This window comes from Periophthalmus magnuspinnatus, chromosome 8 (assembly GCF_009829125.3).
Source record: "Periophthalmus magnuspinnatus isolate fPerMag1 chromosome 8, fPerMag1.2.pri, whole genome shotgun sequence".
Taxonomy (NCBI): Eukaryota; Metazoa; Chordata; class Actinopteri; order Gobiiformes; family Gobiidae; genus Periophthalmus; species Periophthalmus magnuspinnatus.
This window is the reverse complement of record NC_047133.1, coordinates 5,684,288-5,702,880: the sequence shown is the minus strand read 5'-3', so window position 1 is coordinate 5,702,880 and position 18,593 is coordinate 5,684,288. Positions and strand designations below refer to the sequence as shown.

Below are 18,593 nucleotides of genomic sequence, written 5' to 3'. Positions count from 1 at the left end.
CGCACATCGTCCTCATCGTCGATCTAACCAGTGACAGTGTGAAAACGATTCATGTTTTTCAAGCTAGTTTAGAGAAATGAAAGCACCCACGATGCACTAACTATACACGCTAGGTTTAATAGCTTAATGTGATACTGTGGAACATTCCAGACAAAGCATGACATTTGACAAACAGGTGACGGACCCTCCACCAGAAAAGCTACGTAGTGCAGTTTTATGAAGAAGAGAAATCAAACAGGAAGTCAGTAATTGTGCTTTTTAACCCACAAAACCACTTCTTTGAAATGGAAAAGTGCTCAGTCAGAATGTCTAAAGCTATGACAAGGACTCCCATAGAAACTGTGAGTATGGACAAGAGTCTGTAGAAAGTCCAAGCAGTTCGATTAAGGTCTGCTTTAAAAATATTCTTCTCTTTGTCGCAAAATCCCTAAGAGTCCTCAGAGATGCCAGAAAGTCCAGAGTCCAGACCAGAGTCCAGACCAGAGACAAGACCAGAGACAAGACCAGAGTCCAGACCAGAGTCCAGACCAGAGACAAGACCAGAGTCCAGACCAGAGTCCAGACCAGAGTCCAGACCAGAGTCCAGACCAGAGTCCTAACATAGAGGAAGCGATTGGTTTGATTAAATAAGGAGACTGTGGTTGGACTTTCTCCTGGCGTAATATTTGATCCTTGGATAAATAACTCTCTCTCGGAGTCTGGCTCATAGATTTCTGGTACAAAGATTGTATTGTCGTCAGTGTAATTGTTGCTCTGATGATGCCAAATCAAATTTGCAGATGGACGTTGGAACTGCACTCATCAAAATTACACCAGGAGAAACGACTGCAGAAGCTGTGACAGTGTCTCTTTGTCCCGTGTCTCAGTGACTTCTCTCTCTTTGTCCCTCCACCCTCCCTGTCCCCCCCGTCCCTCCCTGTGTCTCTCAGACGGTGACCTCGTTCTTACTGGCACTGCGATAAGTGTGTCCTGACATGTTCCCGGACACGTTCCCAGACAGAGACATGTGTCCGGACATGTACTGCATGTGGTCCACAGTGTGAGTTCTCCTGGAGGCGAAGGCGTGTCGTTTGGAGGCGGAGGGCTGGAGGTGGTTCACAGACAGAGTGTTGTAGGATTCTGTTGGCTGTGAGTGCATCTTCGTAACTTTGTGGCGGTCGTGCACGGGCGTCGAGGGCATCAGCATGTCTGCGTGAGACATGGCCCGGGCCATGGCCTTCTGTCTGAACTTGTCCCTCCTCATGGCGGGCGACAGGAGCAGGGGGTCCTGTGACAGGCGCTCCACTGACAGGAGCTGCTCGTTGGACAGGTTTCTGCTGCTGCCGTAGGCGTTGGTCGCCATAGCCCCGTACGGGGAGAGACCGTAGCTGTCCCTGTCTCGCCGTGGCGTCCTCGGAGGGGACAGCACATGGTCCTGGGACATGGCCCTCTGCACACGGCCCCGAGGGCGTTGCCTCTGCTGGTGGGACGGTGGCTCTGCGCTCAACTTCACCATGTGGGTGGTGCCGTGGGCGGGGCCGTGGAAGTCCTGGTGATGGTGCTTTCGAGGGTAGTAGTCGTCCAGGTCTTTGTCATCTGAGAGAGAAGAGAGGAAAAAGTGAGGGACAGTTTAAACTCAAACCTGTGTGTGGATCAGAATCAGCTCAGGAAAAAAACATCAGGGCGGAAAAGATGCAAATCCAGTGTGACTAAAACAAACAAAAAAGCTAAAAGCTGCTGTAATTCTGCATGAACATTCTCACATGTTTCACCCTGGTGCTCTTCAGACTTGGGACCAGAGTCATTGAAAGCAAAAAAAAGGGCTGAGGCACTTCAGGGAAAAATGTTTAAAGCCTTCATTATTTCATAGTGTTTCAGCTTTCATCAGGACATGTTCAATGGCTGCCAGAGGTGTTTTATACCAGGAAGTTATGTGATCAGTCCAAGAAAGACCAGCACAAGAAAAGACCAAACCTGAGACCAGATGAGGAGAAAAGAAATCACACAAAATGGTCAGAACATCGAGAATGAAGTAATAAATATTTCAAATGTTAGTGTCTTGTTCACTCTTGACTCTTGATGTATCAGATTACTTCCTGGCAGCCATTTTGCTCTTTTAGCATCCCATAAAATAATAAAAGCGTTTAGAGCTTTTGTTAATCCCTCGAGAGCCTCAGCCGCTTTTTCACTTTCAATAAACAAAACCAAATCTAGACCTGAGGCTCTTTGATCCAGATCTGGGCCAAACACAAACCTGATCTTTACAAATGTTCTGTGATTCTTCCTCAGATGTTTTTTTCTCACCGTCGCTCTGTGGTTACATTTGGTTTTGGGACCAGACTCTGCTGCCCCCTCGACCCGAAGTGCAAGAAAATAGATGGATGTCGTCTTTAGTCCTCAGACCCTCTCAGACCCTCCTCCTGTCGCTGTGTGAGCACGACTGTGTTTTCAGAGCAGACTCCTTCACACACTCTCCCCTCTCTTCTTTCTCTCTCCCCTCTCTCTTCTCTCAGCTCTGCTCTTTTGGTCTCTCCCCTCTCTGCTCCTTGCCCCTCTCCTCTCCTCTCTGCTTGTCTCCCCTCTCTCCTTCTCCCCTCTTTTTCCTCTCTGCTCTTCTCCTCTCCCCTCTTCTCGCTCCTCTCTCTCTTCTCCTGTCTCTCCCCTCACTCCTCTTCTCTTTCCTCTCCTCTCTCCCTGCTCCTCTCTCCTCTCTTCTCCTCTCTGCTCCTCTCTCCACTCTCCTCACTGCTCCTCTCCCTTCTCTCCTCTCCCCTCCTAACCCCTCTCTCCTCCTCTCCCTCCTCTCTCCTCCTCTCCCCTCTCTCCTCTCTCTCCTCTCCCTTCTCTCCTCCTCACCCCTCTCTCCTCCTGTCCCTCCTCTCTCTCCTCCTCTCTTCTCCTCTCCCCTCTCTTCTCCTCTCCCTTCTCTCCTTTCTCTTCACGTGGACTGTTTCATTGTCTCTCTGTAGCTCTCATACTTGGATGGAGTTTGAACAAGCCCCTTCTCTCCTCCTCTCATCCCCTTCTTTTCTCTCCTCTCCTCTCCTCCCATCTGTCTCCTCATCTCTCTTACCCTCTCTTCTCTCCCATCTCTTATATCTTCCCTTCTTTCCTCTCCACACCTTCTCACCTTTCTCTCTCCACCTCTCTTCTCCTCTCCTCCTTTCTTTCTACCTTTCCACCTCAATCCCCCTCTCTCTCACCTTTCTCTCTCTCCCCCCACTTTCTCTTTTCTCATTAGAAGTTTATTTTTTCTCTCCTTCCTCTCTCTTTCCTTCTCTTTCCCCCTGCATTATAAGCTCTTCTCACTATGGACTCCGACTCTCTTCTTCCTCCTCCTTCTCTCTTTCTTTCTCCCCCTCTCTCTTCCTCCACCTTCTCTCCTTGTGTCTCTCACCCTTCTATTCATTTCTTTCTCTCTCCATACCCTCTTTCCCCCTCATACTTATTTTTCCTCTACTCCCTCTTCTGTTTCTCTCTCCTCTTTCTCCTCTTTCTTTCTCTCCCCCTTTCTCTCTACACCTCTAATCATGCATGCATCAGGAACTCCCGATCCCGTTGTCTTCCCCTTCATTTTCTCAACTTCTTTCTCTCCCTTTTCACCTCCTGATCCCAATTCTTCTACTTTCTCTTTTCACATATCTCTCCTTAAACGCCTCATCACTTCTGCATTAGGATCTCCTTTTGACCCCACGTTCTCTCTCTCTCTCTCTCTCTCTCTTCCTTCCTCCTTCTCCCTCCCATCCCCCTCTTTCCTCCTCTGTCTACCCCTCTCTTTTCCCCCTCTTCTTCCCCCTTTCCATCACTGAGCATTAGATTGGTGTTGGTGTATCTGTAAAAACCATAAAACACAAAACGATGCTTTGGAAAAACACGACCCAGGGGAAGCATAGCCGTACCCATAATGCAACAGGTGTCTCCGGGCGGGACGGAAAGACGCTGTGACCCACGGAGTCAAAGGCGGGTGTGAAACGCAAAGAACTACGGACGTCCCGGAGTCAACAGTTAAAAGCGGGTCATTAAAAACTTTAAAAAGGGCCGTTTCCGAGCTGCGCCTGGAAACACCTTCGAGTCCCACTGGAGAACCTGGAGGACATGTCTGGGGTGAGGGAAGTCTAGGAGTCCCCGTCCCCCGTGACCTGGCCCGGGACAAGCGGAAAAAATGGATGTTCGAGTTCTGCGCTTGGATTTAGAGCCACACTGAGTTTTTTTTGTCCATTTTGAGGTAAACCTGCAGTTGGTTTTACGTGACCTTCTCTAAAACCTCAGACAAAAAGGGCAACGTTGTGATGCGTCTAAAGTTAGAAATTTAATGAATGGACGATGGATAAGTTTAATGCCACGCTAATGGAATATTCCAGGCAAAAAAGAAGAGCATCGCCATGGAGACAAGGCAGTGAAACAACCAGAAAAGTTACAAAGTGCATCATTAATGAACGTAATATGCCGTAATATATTCCTGTTGTGTTATGTGTCTCTCTTTACCTCTGCATCTCTCCATCTCTCTTCTCCTCTTGTCCCTCTCTCCCATGTCTTTCCCCCTCACCCTTCTCTCTGTTTCTCTCTCTGTTCCACTCTTTCTTTCTCTCTCTTCCCCCTCTCTCTTTATCTCTGAATAAGGATCTCCCCCTCTCGCTTCTCGTCTTGTTCTTGTCTTGTCCCTCTCTCCTCCTTTCCTCCCTCTCACAACCTCTCTTTCACTTCTTTCCCCCTCACCCTTCTCTCTCTTTCTTTCTCTGTCCCACTCTCTCTTTCTCTCTCTTCCTCCTCTCTCTTTATCTCTGAATCAGGATCTCCCCTCTCTCTTCTCCTCTTGTCCTCTCTCCTCCTTTCCTCCATCTCTCTACCTCTCTTTCATTTCTTCCCCCTCACCCTTCTCTCTCTCTGTCCCACTCTCTCTTTCTCTCTTTTTCCACTCTCTTTACCTTTGTATCAGGGTCTCCCCCTCTCTCTTCTCCTCTTGTCCTCTCTCCTCCTTTCCTCCCTCTCTCTACCTCTCTTTCATTTCTTTCATCCTCACCCTTCTCTCTCTTTCTCTCTGTGTCCCACTCTCTCTTTCTCTCTCTTTATCTCTGTATCAGAAAAGACGTCAGGACGAGTGTGAATTAAGAACATCTGCATTACGTGGATTTACAAGAGATTTCAAAGCACAAAAAACATCTGAGGTTTGATATAAAACCACATTTTTTAACTTCCCTCTGATATCGGACCAGACTCTCGATATTGGGGCTTTGTGCGTTTTAGTCTCAATGGAGCGACTACGTCCAAAACATCGAGCGAAAGTCACTGAAATGAGAGCGGAGCATTGGCCCGGTGTTTGTCCCATCATCTCCATTTGTCTCATCGTTTCAGATGTTTGAACGAGCTCGAAAACATAGAGACGGTCAGAGAGTGCACCCCTCTGTCCCTCTCACCCTTCTCTTTCTCCCCCTCTCCCTTCTCTTTACATCTGTTTTAGGATCTCCCCCTCTCTCTTCTCCTCTTGTCCCTCTCTCCTTCTTCTCTCCATCTTCCTTTTTCCCCCTCTCACCCTTCTCTCTTTCTCTGCCCTCTCTTTTTACATCTGTTTTAGGATCTCCCCCTATCTCTTCTCCTCTTGTCACTCTCTCCTTCTTCTCTCCATCTTCCTTTTTCCCCCCTCTCACCCTTCTCTCTTTCTCTGTCCCACTCTCCCCCCTCTTCTCTCTCTCTGCCCTCTCTCTTTACATCTGTATTAGGATCTCCCCCTCTCTCTTCTCCTCTTGTCACTCTCTCCTCTTCCTCCCTGCCTCTCCACCTCTTTTCCCTTCGTTTCCCTCTCACTCTTCTCTCTCTCCCCATCTCTCTCTCTCTTTCTCTCCCTGCCCCACTCTCTTTCTCCTCCCTCTCTGCTCTCGTCACACCTCCTTTAACCCCAGTCTCGTCTCTTTTCTGGCTTTCCACCTGCTTCTCTTTCTCCATGCCCCCTCTGTTTCTTTCTGTTTTCTCCATCCCTCTTATCTCCCTCCTTACTCCTCTTCATACTCTACTCTCTCTCTTTCCTCCTTTTTCCCTCGGCATGCTGGGACTTATGGACTAATGGACGTCTGAGTTGGTTAAATGACTCAATAAAGTTTAAAAAGTCTCTCCTGGTGACGAGCGGCCCAGAGATAACGTGACACAAAACCTGACTCCCACTACTCCTCTTTTCCCTCTCTAACCTCATGCTATCTCTTTCTTTCCCTCTTTCCCGTCTCTCTTTTCCGCTTCCCCCTTCTCTCATTCCTATTTTCTCCTTGTACGACTCATCACACCTGCATTATAAACCTGATGTGTCCTCCTCTCTCTCTCTTTCTTTCTCTCTCCCCCTCTCCCTCTTTTCCGCTTCCCCTTTCTCTTTCTTCCCTGTTTCTCCTTACACGGCTCATCACACCCGCATTATAAACCTGATGTCTCCTCCTCCTCTCTCCCTCTCTTCCTCCTCTCTCTCTCTTTTTCTCTCTCCTCTCTCTTTTCTCCCATTCCCTCTTCTCTTGTAACTCTGATGTCTCCTGTCTCTCCCACTTTTCCTTCTCTCTTTCTCTTCCTCTCTCTCTTTTTTCTCTCTCCTCCTCTCCCTTTTTTCCGCTTCCCCCTTCTCTCTCTCCCCCGTTTTTCCTCATACGGCTCATTGCACCTGCATTATGACTGATGTCTCCTCCTCTCTCCCTCTTTCCCTCCTCTCTTTCTCTTCCTTTCTCTCTATTAAGCTTCCCCTTTCTCTTTCTCCCCCTTTCTGTCTTTTTCGCTTCCCCCTTCTCTCTCTCCCTTTCTCCTTACACGGCTCATCACACCTGCACTATAACCCTGATGTCTCCTCCTCCCTCTCTTCCTCATCTCTCTCTCCACTCCTCTTTTCCCTCTCTAACCTCATGCTATCACTTTCTTTCTCTCTCCCCCTCTCTCTTTTCCGCTTCCCCCTTCTCTCTCTCCCTTTCTCCTTAAATGGCTCATCACACCTTCTTTATAACCCTGATGTCTCCTCCTCCTTTCTCTCCCTCCCTCCCTCCTTCTTCCCTTCATCACATCTGTATTAGGAGCTGTTTTCTACCCGGAGACCCACAATGCCGTTCTCTGATTAACTCAAGGGCCGTTAGTTCTGGGATCGTCCTGATCATCACCTCCTCTGAGGGCAGGCGGCCATTTTGAGACTCGACCGGTCAAACGGGAGAGGGGCGGAGTCTGGGGATAGAAAAGGTCACGCTCTCTTCTTTCTTTCTTTATTTATCCTCCTCTGTCTTCTCCGTTCTCTCTCCCTCTCTCCTGCATTACCTCCTCTGACCCTGACTCCTCCCCTCTCTCTGTACCTCTGTATTAGCATCTCTCTTCTTCTCTTGTCCCTCTGTCCACCTCTTTCCTTTCTTTCCCTTCTCACCCTTCTGTCCCTCTTCTCTTTCTCTCTTCTTGTCCTCTCTCTCCTCTTTTCTCTCTTTCTCTCCCTCTCTTCTCTCATCACACCTGTATTAGGATCTCCTTTAACCCTGGTCTCTCCTCCTTTCTTTCTTTTCCTATGCCCCCTCTCTTTCTCTCTTTGCTCGATCCTGTTTTCTCCCTCTTCTTCTCTCCCCCCCTACTCTTCTTATCTCTCTCCTTACTCCTCGTCATACTCTCTCTCGCTTTATCCTCCTCTTCTCCTCCTCCCTCTCTCCCCTTTCTCTCGCAACTCTTTCCTTTCCTTTCTTCCCCTCTCCCTCTCTTTCTTCTTTTTTCTCTTTCTAACCCACTCTCTCTCCCCTTTCCCCTTTAACCCTGCCTACTCTCTCTCCTCCTTCTCTCCTCCTGCTCACCTCTCTCTTTCTCTTTATCATCTCTTCTCTCTCTCCCCACTCTCTTCTTATCTCTTTCTTTACTCCTTGTCATACCTCCTCCTTCTCTTCCTCTCTTTCCCCTCGCCACCCTCTTTTCTTTCCTCATTTCCCCTCTTTCTTCTTTTTTCTCTTTCTACCCCACTCTCTTCCTTCCTTTCTCACCCTTCTCTCTCTCTCTTCCTCTTTCTCCCCCTGCCCTCTCTCTCTCTCTCTACACTTTTACCCCTCATCACTCCTGCATTAGCAGCTCTTTAGACCCTGATGCCTCCCTCTTTTCCTTCTCTTCTCTCCCTCCACCTTCTCCCTTTTTCTCCTCTTCCTTTATCACCCCTCATCCCTCGTTCATGAGTCTCCCGGGGACAGGAGGAGACTTTGGGCTGTGGGCGACTCTCTGGAGGGACTTTTTTCAAATTAAACTTCTCATTATGGCGCCAAACGTCAAAGGAACAAGAGAAATAGATTAAACGAGTGCGAGTCTGAAAAAACGAAGAAGAAAAAAAAAGACGACGACGATGAAGAGATTAGTTTAATGCCACTGTGCAGAACATCTCAGGCAAAGTGTGATATTTTCATGAGACGAGCAGGTGATGGACCCTCCCTCAGAAACGTAGTAAGTCTGACTCTTTTACCACGACATGAGTGCTGCCCCCTGCTGGTCTCCAACGTCTCGCATCGCCCAAAAAAACCCCAGTGTGGCTTTAAACTTCTCTATTCTGCATAAACCCACCATTCCTCCTGCAGGAAAAAAAAGGAAAACGTACATTCTTCACAACGTAACTGATTCGTGAACTTTGTCGATAATTAAATTCATGATCCCAGCTTTACCGTAGATGTTTTTTGGCCTTCCGCGGCCTCTTTTCTCCGTCCCCACCTCCTACACGCTCCGCTCTTCTCTTCTATTTCCACCTAACGAAGCGTGGCCCTGCTTTAATTAGTGGTCGCAGTAATTTCCTGTATGTAGATCGCTCTGCGCTGAGGGACCCAGAGCCCAGTGCAATTACGCTAACGCTAACGCTATGTGCTCCTTTAGCAAAATGTGTGTAAACAACTGGACCAAATCATTAAACGTCACGGCTAAAAATCGATACTTGACTTTAAATGACTGAGATGCACAAGTGATGAAAGGTGCACAGTGTGGCTTTTCTCACGGAGGGTTCGCCACCTTCTTCATGGACGTGTTCGTGTTTTGTCTGGAATATTACAATTTTATTTAATGAATGAACGACGGATATGTTTAATGCTACGCTAATGGTATATTCCAGGCAAAAAAAGAAGGTGAAACAAGCACAAATGTTACAAAACGCACCATTAATGAACGTAAACGTAACCAATCTGTCGTGTTAAAGTCGTCCCTCGTTCATCTTTCGTGGTCTCGCTGTTTCGTGGCACAGTACAGAATGTTTTCAGCCAAATGTACATAAACGTTGGATCGCAGTGTGACTCTGAAGTGCTGTACGTTTGCAATTTGTGTTCTCCCCGACAAAATTCGCAATGTCGATGAAATGTTTAAAGGCGCCTACGAAGGTTTGAACGTTGAGAGTGTTTCAACGAGAGAGAAATGTGAGGTGTTTGTAATCAGAAACAACTGGCGATAATCGGGGCAGTCCTGTGTGATGTCATGTAGTACTTGAAGATACTTGCAGACGCCCATTTTATACGTTTTGGACCAGAAAGTTAGTAAAATGTCTACATCCCCAAACCTCAAAACGCTCTGTTCCACCTTGTGATGTCATGAAGTGGTCGTTTTCTCTTTCATTTCTTTCCCCCTCACCCTTCTCTCTCTTTCTCTCTCTTCCCCCTCTCTTTACCTCTGTATCAGGATCTCCCACTCTCTTCTTGTCTTGTCCTCTCTCCTCCTTTCCTCCATCTCTCTACCTCTCTTTCATTTCTTCCCCCCTCACCCTTCTCTCTCTCTCTGTCCCACTCTCTCTTTCTCTCTTTTCCCCCCTCTCTTTACCTCTGTATCAGGATCTCCCCCTCTCTCTTCTCCTCTTGTCCCTTTCTCCTCCTTTCCTCCCTCTCTCCACCTCTTTCCTTTCTCTTCCTGCCCCACTCTCTTCTCGTCCTCCTCTCTATCCTCTTGCCTCTCTTTCTCCTCCCTCTCCCTCCCCCCTCTCTCTCTTTCCACCTGTTTCTCTTTCTCCATACCCCTCTTTCTTTTTTTTCTTTCTTTCTTTTTGTCTTTGCTCCATTTTGTTATCTCCCTCCTCTTCATTCACACATGTCTGAGTTTAAAAACACACACGGAGCACTTCCTGTATCGCCACATGATGACATCACAAGGTGGAACTGAGCGTTTTCCAGTTTGACCAAAAAACGCAGCATAAAACGTGCAGGGTTTGTGTGTTAAACGTGTGCGAATTATGAAACAAAACACAACTCCAGGTCTGTTTGTGACGAGGAAATATTAGAACGCAGATCAGGAAATGGTTTAATATGTGACCTTAAAAAAAAAGAAGTGAAATAAGAAAAATAAGACACGACTATGACCTGAATAAACTGAGTCAAAGCCACAAAATGAGAGCGAGATGAGGAGCCTCTTGAAGATAAAATGGTTCATGTTCCTGTTAAATAAATGTCAAATGAACAAATTTCACTCAACCATCGTTAACATCATCATGTACGGTCGATTTAAAGGCACAGTACGCGCTTTTTCCAAGGTAACCGAGCAGAATATGATTGTTTACTGTCGACATCTAAAGAAAATGCATTTTATTGGCTGAGAAGCAGGAAGTGCACAGCAATTATTAAAAAATCTGGTCATTTTTGCTCGTTTCCAGTTCTGTGCAGACTTCTCCTGTTTGTAAGTGTGTTGGTAGGGCATCTGGCTTAAACCCCCCTCTGGTCTGACGGTGCCGTGTGAGGTGGTGCTCTAAGTCCACGTAACACGTCGTGATCGGGTCCAGTCTGTTTCTGTGACAAGTGGGTGGTGTTTTTATTACGCCCCCTGGGCCCACAGAGGCTGGTGGAGAAGAGGAGGAGGTGGAGAGGGTGAGGAGGGTGGTGGTTCCCCTGCTTCTTCTTCTTCCCTCCCTCTTTCATCTCCCCCTAATCTTCTTCTCCGCTCCCACCACCATCCTCCCTTCTCTCCCGCTGCTGTCCCCTTTCACCTCTTTTCCCCTCATCTCTCTCCCTCCTCTCTCCCCCCTCCCTTCTCCTTTCCTCCTCCCTCTCTCCCCCTCCCTCCCACCCTTCTCCCTCCCTCTCTCCTCCCTTCCTCCTCCTCTCCTCTCTCCTCCCTCCCTTCTCCCTCCTGTCTCTCTCCTCTCTCCCCCTCCCCCCTCCCTCCCACCCTTCTCCCTCCCTCTCTCCTCCCTTCCTCCTCCTCTCCTCTCTCCTCCCTCCCTTCTCCCTCTCTCTTGTCTCTCTCCTCCCTCCTCCTCTCTCCCCCCTCCCTCCCACCCTTCTCCCCCCTCTCTCCTCCCTTCCTCCTCCTCCTCTCCTCTCTCCTCCCTCCCTCCTCCTTTCCTCCTCCATCCCTCTCTCCTCTTTCCCCCCTCCCTCCCACACTTCTCCCTCCCTCCCTCCTCTCTCCCCCCTCCCTCTCTCCTCCCTCCCTCCTCCGCCTCCTCCTCTCCTCCTCCGTCTCCACCGTCTCTTCTAATTGGACATGATGGACTTAAAGCTTCAGCAGATGTTTCATTACGCCTCAGATTAGCTCAGAATTAGACTTGAGTCTCTCTCTCGCTTCACTTCTGCGGAAAACTCAATGATTCATCCCAATTTTCATTTTCAAACGTCCAGTCTTCTTCTTCTTCTTCTTCTTTGAGAACTAAATGTCTCTGTGTCTCCGTGGGCTTTTATTCTGTGTCAAAGTTTCCAACTTTAAAGTAAAAGCCAAAGTTAAATCTGTCAGCTGGACAAAAAGCTGTAGGAGTGAAGACGTTTTGCTGCTCGTCCAAACCGCTTCTTGAATTCTGGTCAGCCATTGTTTACAGTTTCAGCTTTAATGGGCAAATGGTCTCGCTCGATTGTTCTCTTTGTTCCCTTTGTTCGCTTTGGGTCTAAGGATGGAGTTACAGACCATTACAGCTCACCCAGATGTTTTTTTTTCTTCTTTTTTTTAGCCATAAAAATCATGTTCAAGGAAGTATCAGCATGTACTTTTGTCTTTTTTTCATACAACTACCTCTATTTTACATATCCATCCTTATTTTTCCTTTGACGCATCGAACAAATTACTTGGTGGCACCTGCGCCCTGATTGGTCGTCTTCGAGGGCGGAGTTACGCTAATGGAAAGTCCGCAACCGCGAGTCTAACGGCGGCGATAGCATCCGACGCTAAAGGGTTAAGATGGAGACGTACTACGGCGGAATGGGGGACTTGGACATCACCTCTCCCCCATGTATAACTCCATCATCAGACCCGAAGCAAACAAATGGAACAAAGGGAACAATAGAGCGACACATTAGCCACATTAAGACTGAAAGTACAAACACGCAGTAAATATATGCGTGTGGTTCATCTGACTGCAACAAAAATGTATTTATTCATCCATTAATGTTATACTTCAGTGCTTTTTTTATTTGAGTCTGTCAGAATCAGAATCTTCAGACTTTTATCGCCATTGTCAGTGAACACAACTTCACAAACTAGGAACTTTCTTCGATGATAAAGTGCAACATAAAACACTGAATAATAATAATAATATAAAAAAGTATAAGTATAGCTGTTATAAATACAATATTTCTACTTTTTTATATTATTATTATTATTATTATTATTATTATTATTATTATTATTATTATTATTATTCAGTGTTAGTGTTGGTTAACGCGCTCCTCCAGTTCACTCGGACCAACTTCTGCCATTGTGCCCTTAAGCAAGACACTTCGCCCACGTTCCACCAGGAAGCTTAAACAAAACACTGAATTTATGTCTTAAATGAAGACGGGGTGGGATTTAGTACGTTTTCTTCTTCCCACTCCTTTTTGAGTTTATACGAGGGTCATTCAATAAATAAGGTGAATTTTTCCGTATAAGGTGTAACCAGGTTAAAATTCTGTCTTATTAAAATTTTTTTTTATTAAACTCCTGCTTTGTCCTGCCGTTAAATCTTGTTTATATAAAGGCTACATTTATATATTTATTTCTGCCCTCCGTGTCTCATACGTGCCTTACGTAACCGCACCCCTAATCACGTGACCCGAGTCCGCCAATCACAGCAGAGCGTCTTTTCACTCTGTGTCGGTTCTTCCTGGTCAGAGTTTGTGGGGGAAGCTCCCGAGGCAGCTGTGAAAAGGTCAGTTCCAAACAATTTACAATATTCGCTTTTTTCTGTGTTTTTAAGCGTCAACAAACTCAGTAGTTCCTCTCTGAACATTGTAGATCTAAACCTCCGGTCCGTGGGGAGTCCGTGACGCCATCATGATGTTAAACTGGAGAATTGGTGAGTTTGAATGAATGTAAAGTGCTGCTAGCATCCGATGCTAAGCTAATTAGCTTAGCATTAGCATGCTCGGGCTAACGTTGTTTTCTTGTTTGTGCTCATTGTAAAACACATTTAATGCCTTTTTGGAGCATTTAGCACTTTGTTGTGAAATGACTATTTAATGTTTATGCCGGTAATTTAAGACCATTTATTACTAAATGTTTATTTTGAATGTATTTATGTGAAAACCTGCGAGGTTAACACTGCAGCTATGGGCTACAGCCACAGCACCTTGTTCAAAGATTATTTATTTGCAATTAAGCAATTAATTAATTTTATTTAAATGGTAAGTTATTTTGTGTACACAATGGAACTGAACAATGATTTTTATTTATTCAAGTCACTTATTTAGTCCTGTTTGTTCAAATACAGGCCAGGTGCTCTTGATTACGATGGCGAGCTGAGACCAGAACCTACAGCTTCATCCTACGGGTCTGGTAGGAGGCTGACACAGCCTGCCCCCACACTCTTTCTATCTTTTGCTGACTTTTTAACTATAATCAAAGCCAATGGACACTATTCTAATGAACAATACAAATGGACACTAAGCAAAGACATACTCTCAAAAACTGAAGTCAGTAATAAGTGGACGCCACCTGTACGGATTACTTCCTTTCATTTTTCCCTTTTGTTGCAACCAACTCGAACTTAAAGTGCACTTACCGATCACATCTTATCGGTTCAAATCTGCAGACTGTAAATATTCGGGGTTTTCATTATTGTTATTATTATTATTGCTATTTTGTGTTTTGCTATTTTTGTTTCTGTAAATATTATTTTGTAATATAATTCACTTCAATATACGGTACCAGCGCCCAACATAATTCCTGCCTGCATTTCTCACTTACTACACCAGCTCCAGCCGTCGAATCTCAGTCAAACTCAGCCCAATTCACACAGTAACTTTTCTTTTTATTAATAATTAATTAATAAATATGTTAGCTCGCAAATAGATGCTACAAAGGACTTTTAATACAGTTAGAAGCTTACTTTTTTATTTTTATTTTTTGTTTTGTTTTTCACATGGATTTCATTTCTTTTGCAGATTAATAAAAAACAGAGTTTTGGTGATTAACAAAGGTGGCCAACCAAGAAGCTCCAAAACGTTGTCCAGTATGATTTTGCGGTGTGAGTGTCGACAGGAGACTGAAATCTAAACTGCTAAACTATTCCAAGCACAAGTGTTTTTGTCACATATTTGTCTCCATGGAGATCTTAATGCATTGCTTAGACCGTTCCACACATTTAATACTACAGTGTGGAACATTCGACGCAAACATAACTCCAACCGGAAAAGATGCAGTGCACCTTGATTTTTCTTACAGTAACGCTTCACGGCTGTATCTGTGTATCGTTGTTTGTGGAGGTGTGCTTATTTTTCAAAGCAGAGACGCATTCAAGGACGGCTCGTGCGGCGCGTCCACGTGTCGCTCTATAGAGTCGGATAAAGTGGCGCTTTTGTGTTTCTGATTTCACTTGTTTACAGCTCAGACCGTACCGTGCAGTCAACAAAAACGCATGAAACCTGTTAACAATGTAGTTTAGACATCGGTACACGTGTTCTGAAAGGTCTTTGTGTGTCAGATGCCCTTCCTGTGTCTCCATGGCGTCTTATTCTGTGTAAATCCTGTTAAGAACGTCGTTTAAACTTCTGCAAACATGTTCTCTAGCTGTTGATTAGTTGTAATATTTGTCAAACAATATGAACAAAAAATTGGTTAAACTCCTGATTTCTCCGAGTGGCGTTTGCATGTTCTTTAATCCCTCGCCGTTCCGTAGTCGCGCACAGTACGGCGTCATTTGACTATCTAAGTCAAGACGGTGTAGACGATACGACCACAGACGGTGTGCAAAAAAATCGAAGCCACAGTGACTAAAAGTGGACGATGAAAATGTGAAAACAAGCGCCAAACCTATGACAGATCACGCATGTTTTTGACGGTGCTGTGTTCGCGTCTCAACGTTTACCCTCTGGTGCCCTCTATCGTTCTGCCTGCGCCCGCTCGTTTTTTTGTTTTTTTGTTTTTTCTTCAAAGAGAAATATATCATCAAAACAAGACTTGAACAGATTTATCGTTGGTGTCAGACTCAGAAGAGAGAGGTTGAGTTGACATAAGTTTATTCTTTATCGCAGTATTTGTACGTTTACAATCTGTACAAATTAATATCAACGTACAGCCAAATCTGAACTAAAAAAACATGAGCAGTATCACGTTTTGACATACTATCTCAAAGTCACGTAAGGGTTCCACTAAATTACGTGATTCAGAATTATGAAATTACGTGATATGCAAAACAAGGAACTATCCACTTTTGCGCGTTTGATTGGTGAGATATACGCTATGCTAATAATGTTGGCATGACTCGTAGGAGTAGGATTACGCCCTCGATTTCTATGCTCCGTCCCTGTTCATATTGTCTACGCACCTCATCTTAAAGATGGTCAACATAGCAGAGAGTTGGACAGTTTGGACAGTTGCACAAAACGTATTTTGTGTCCAGCCGCCCCAGAGGCTCATGGGAATTGTCGTGCAGAGCAGAGCGACACTGTCCTGCATTTGTATTTCTCATGCATTTTGATAAAACTCGCCGAAAAAACATGTCACAAATGTCCTCGACTGAACAGGAACAGGAGGCGCTGGACAGACGTCTGAGGAAAACGTCTGGGAGAGTTTTGTTTTATTTATATACGTTGGTGGAGTAAGAAAACGTGCGATATTAATCACGTTACCGCCGGAGAATTTTGATTTAAATACCAGGCAAGAGACATGAGACATGCTGAAGTTGCTACCAGCTCAAATTCCAGTTATGGGGAGCAATAATGTTATACTGCGGAACATTCCAGCCTTTGCATAGTCGTTCCGGAAGTGACTAGCATGCCCTGGAACACCGCGGAACTGGGAGATGATCGGAGGACTTCCACGTACGAGTTAAACTGTGACGTAACAAAGATAATCACCAAAAAAGTGGGTCTAAGTTTAACCAGCACAAAAATAATTAAATAAATGTAACTGCATGGATTAATCTGACAATACGCTCGTAAATTTCGAACTGTAAGCAGCTACATTTTTCCTACGCTTATACAATGATGTAGCTAATTTATAGAGTTTTGCTGGCTAACGACCACCGGGGGGCGCTCTCTTAGCTGTAAACGCAGAAGTGAGACAGGCGTGGGGAAAGATTACGCGCTGAAGAATACACGAGTTTTGATTTTGAACTGTCATTTTTCGCATCATCATGGAAAACACACGGAGAAATGGAACAAAGAAGGAAATGGAGCCACTGCACGTAAGTTTGGGATTAACGAGTCGATGGTGCGACGTTGGAGGCGGCAGCGGGAAGAACTTATCAATGTAAAAAGACGATAAGCGCTTTCAGAGGAAATAAAAGCAGATGGTCCGTGTTGATGCAGTTTTATTTTCTAAACATGCAGGTGTGGTCATCCCGTGTTGATGGCGTGTTGCTGATTTTTAGGCACAGTTTAAATAAAGTGTGTCTTAAATTAAAACCAAAAAATAAAAACATTCGTGTACCATCTTTCTGTGTAAATATTTCAGGTTATAACATAAAAACCTGCGCCTTATATATGGACAAAATTGATTTTCTTTTCAAATTTAGGAGGTGCAGCTTATATTCAGGTGCGCTCTATAGTCCGACATTTGCGGTACGTTTAACTTTCATATTTCTTTAGCGTGTTTATTCAGATGGAGAGTTCTGAGGTGAAAATAACCAACCCCACTGTTGTCAGAAATGCAGTTTTTACTTCCTGGTTATTTGTCGTGTTACAGATCAAACTCCGGCACCAGTTTCAAGTCTTTTCACTGTGAATGAGCCTTGAAACGATACTTTGAAAAAACTTTGATTTTTACAGTGAGTGGAGTCGCCTGTATGCACCTGCACGTCTCCATGGAGATGAGTGTAATGCAGTACTATGTATTTTTGCTGGTGGACTCTGTGTACAATGTTTCAGAGTGTTTAAAGTGGGACTAAAGACACAGCAGATTTAAGTGTTCAGATTTAGAGATTCGCCTTTTTTCAGTAAGTGCAGAGTTGATTTTACCCTATGAGTTATTTCTTATTTAGTCTCCGTCTTCCATTTGTCATGAAAGATTTTCTTCTGTTACTTTCAGTCCAAGCTGGGATTCATTTTTCTAGTCCCATTTCATTGTTTTTTCCATAATAAAACAATGCAGCGAGGTTATATTTTACAATAAGCCTCAATCTTTAAATCTATAGTTGTTATTACAGCAGACTAATTTGCATGTTCACAATAGGATTTACTTCAGAAAAAGCTGGTTAGGGGAATGTGGAGGGTCTTATAGTTCATCATCGAAGGAAGATTTGATCTCTGCTCCAGGCGTCCCTGATGCACCAGGATTAGTAAGTACGTAAATAGTATTACTGCATTAATATCACTTTAAATGTAAACTATATATTGTTTTATTTTGCCTTCCCAATATCTACATCAGTGAAGTGCAGAGCCGCCTTTGGTTCAGGGACTGTGCACGGTTTACCAACGCTTTTGCCCACGTTTAAGTAGTACTTTTGTGAGTAAAACGGGCCCGATTTACTGACTTTTTCTGTATATATCTGGACAGTGATGTTACTTTTCTATTTCTACATCTGCTCTTTACACCAACGTCAAAAGGACCAAAGAAGGAGGCCAAGATCAGCTCAGCTCAAGCAGCCGATCGTCTCTACTAATTTAGGAAGTGAGTCGACTTTTAGCTTTTATCATTTGTGTAACTAAGCAAAGACTTTCATGTTTAACTCATAAACTCAGACTGAAAGTGACCTGAGACAGTTTAGTCAAGGGATTTTCCAGTTTTTCGTGTTGTTTGGTAAGAAAGTCCATCTGGTTCTGGAGAAATACTGTTTTTATTGTTTGAATTCCAAAGTGTGAATAGAATTTAAGCAAAAAAAATAAAAAATAAAAATGGGATTATAGGAAGTAGTGCTGAATTCTAACACATCTGCTGCCAGAAAATTTTAAACTAACGAAACTGTAAGCTAATATTGAGATTGCGTAGTACATGTAAAGTGAGTAGTCCTCTTTAAACACATTTTAATTGTGATTTGTGTTGCCATTTTAGGAGGGAGGACGTCTCTCCTAAAAATAATTAATGCAATCACCATTTTGAGAGTTAATAATTAACCCTCAAAAAGACTGACTTTGATACTTTGTTGACTGGTCCCAAAAAAGAGTTCATATTAAATCCTGGGGAATTGTTTTGAATTTGCTTAAAGTGGGCAGCACCTGTGGGACTAAAGGAGTGAGTGAAGGGGGAGGAGCGGCCTGTGATCGGTCAAACAGGTGTTCAAACTCCGCCCCTGCAGCCAGGTGTTCATAATCAGAAACACCTGGCTGTAATCGGGG

General features: G+C 44.7%; 1 protein-coding gene across 1 annotated transcript in view; it reads right to left on the bottom strand.

The window, feature by feature from the left end:
* Nucleotides 1-925: 925 nt before the first annotated feature.
* The window catches only part of LOC117374674 (protein shisa-6-like), an 86,902-nt gene continuing 69,234 nt past the window's right edge, over nucleotides 926-18,593 (bottom strand). Inside the window, exon 8 of the mRNA XM_055223770.1 lies at nucleotides 926-1,575. Within this exon, the coding sequence (XP_055079745.1) occupies nucleotides 926-1,575 (650 nt within the window). The remainder of the gene's footprint in view (nucleotides 1,576-18,593) is intronic.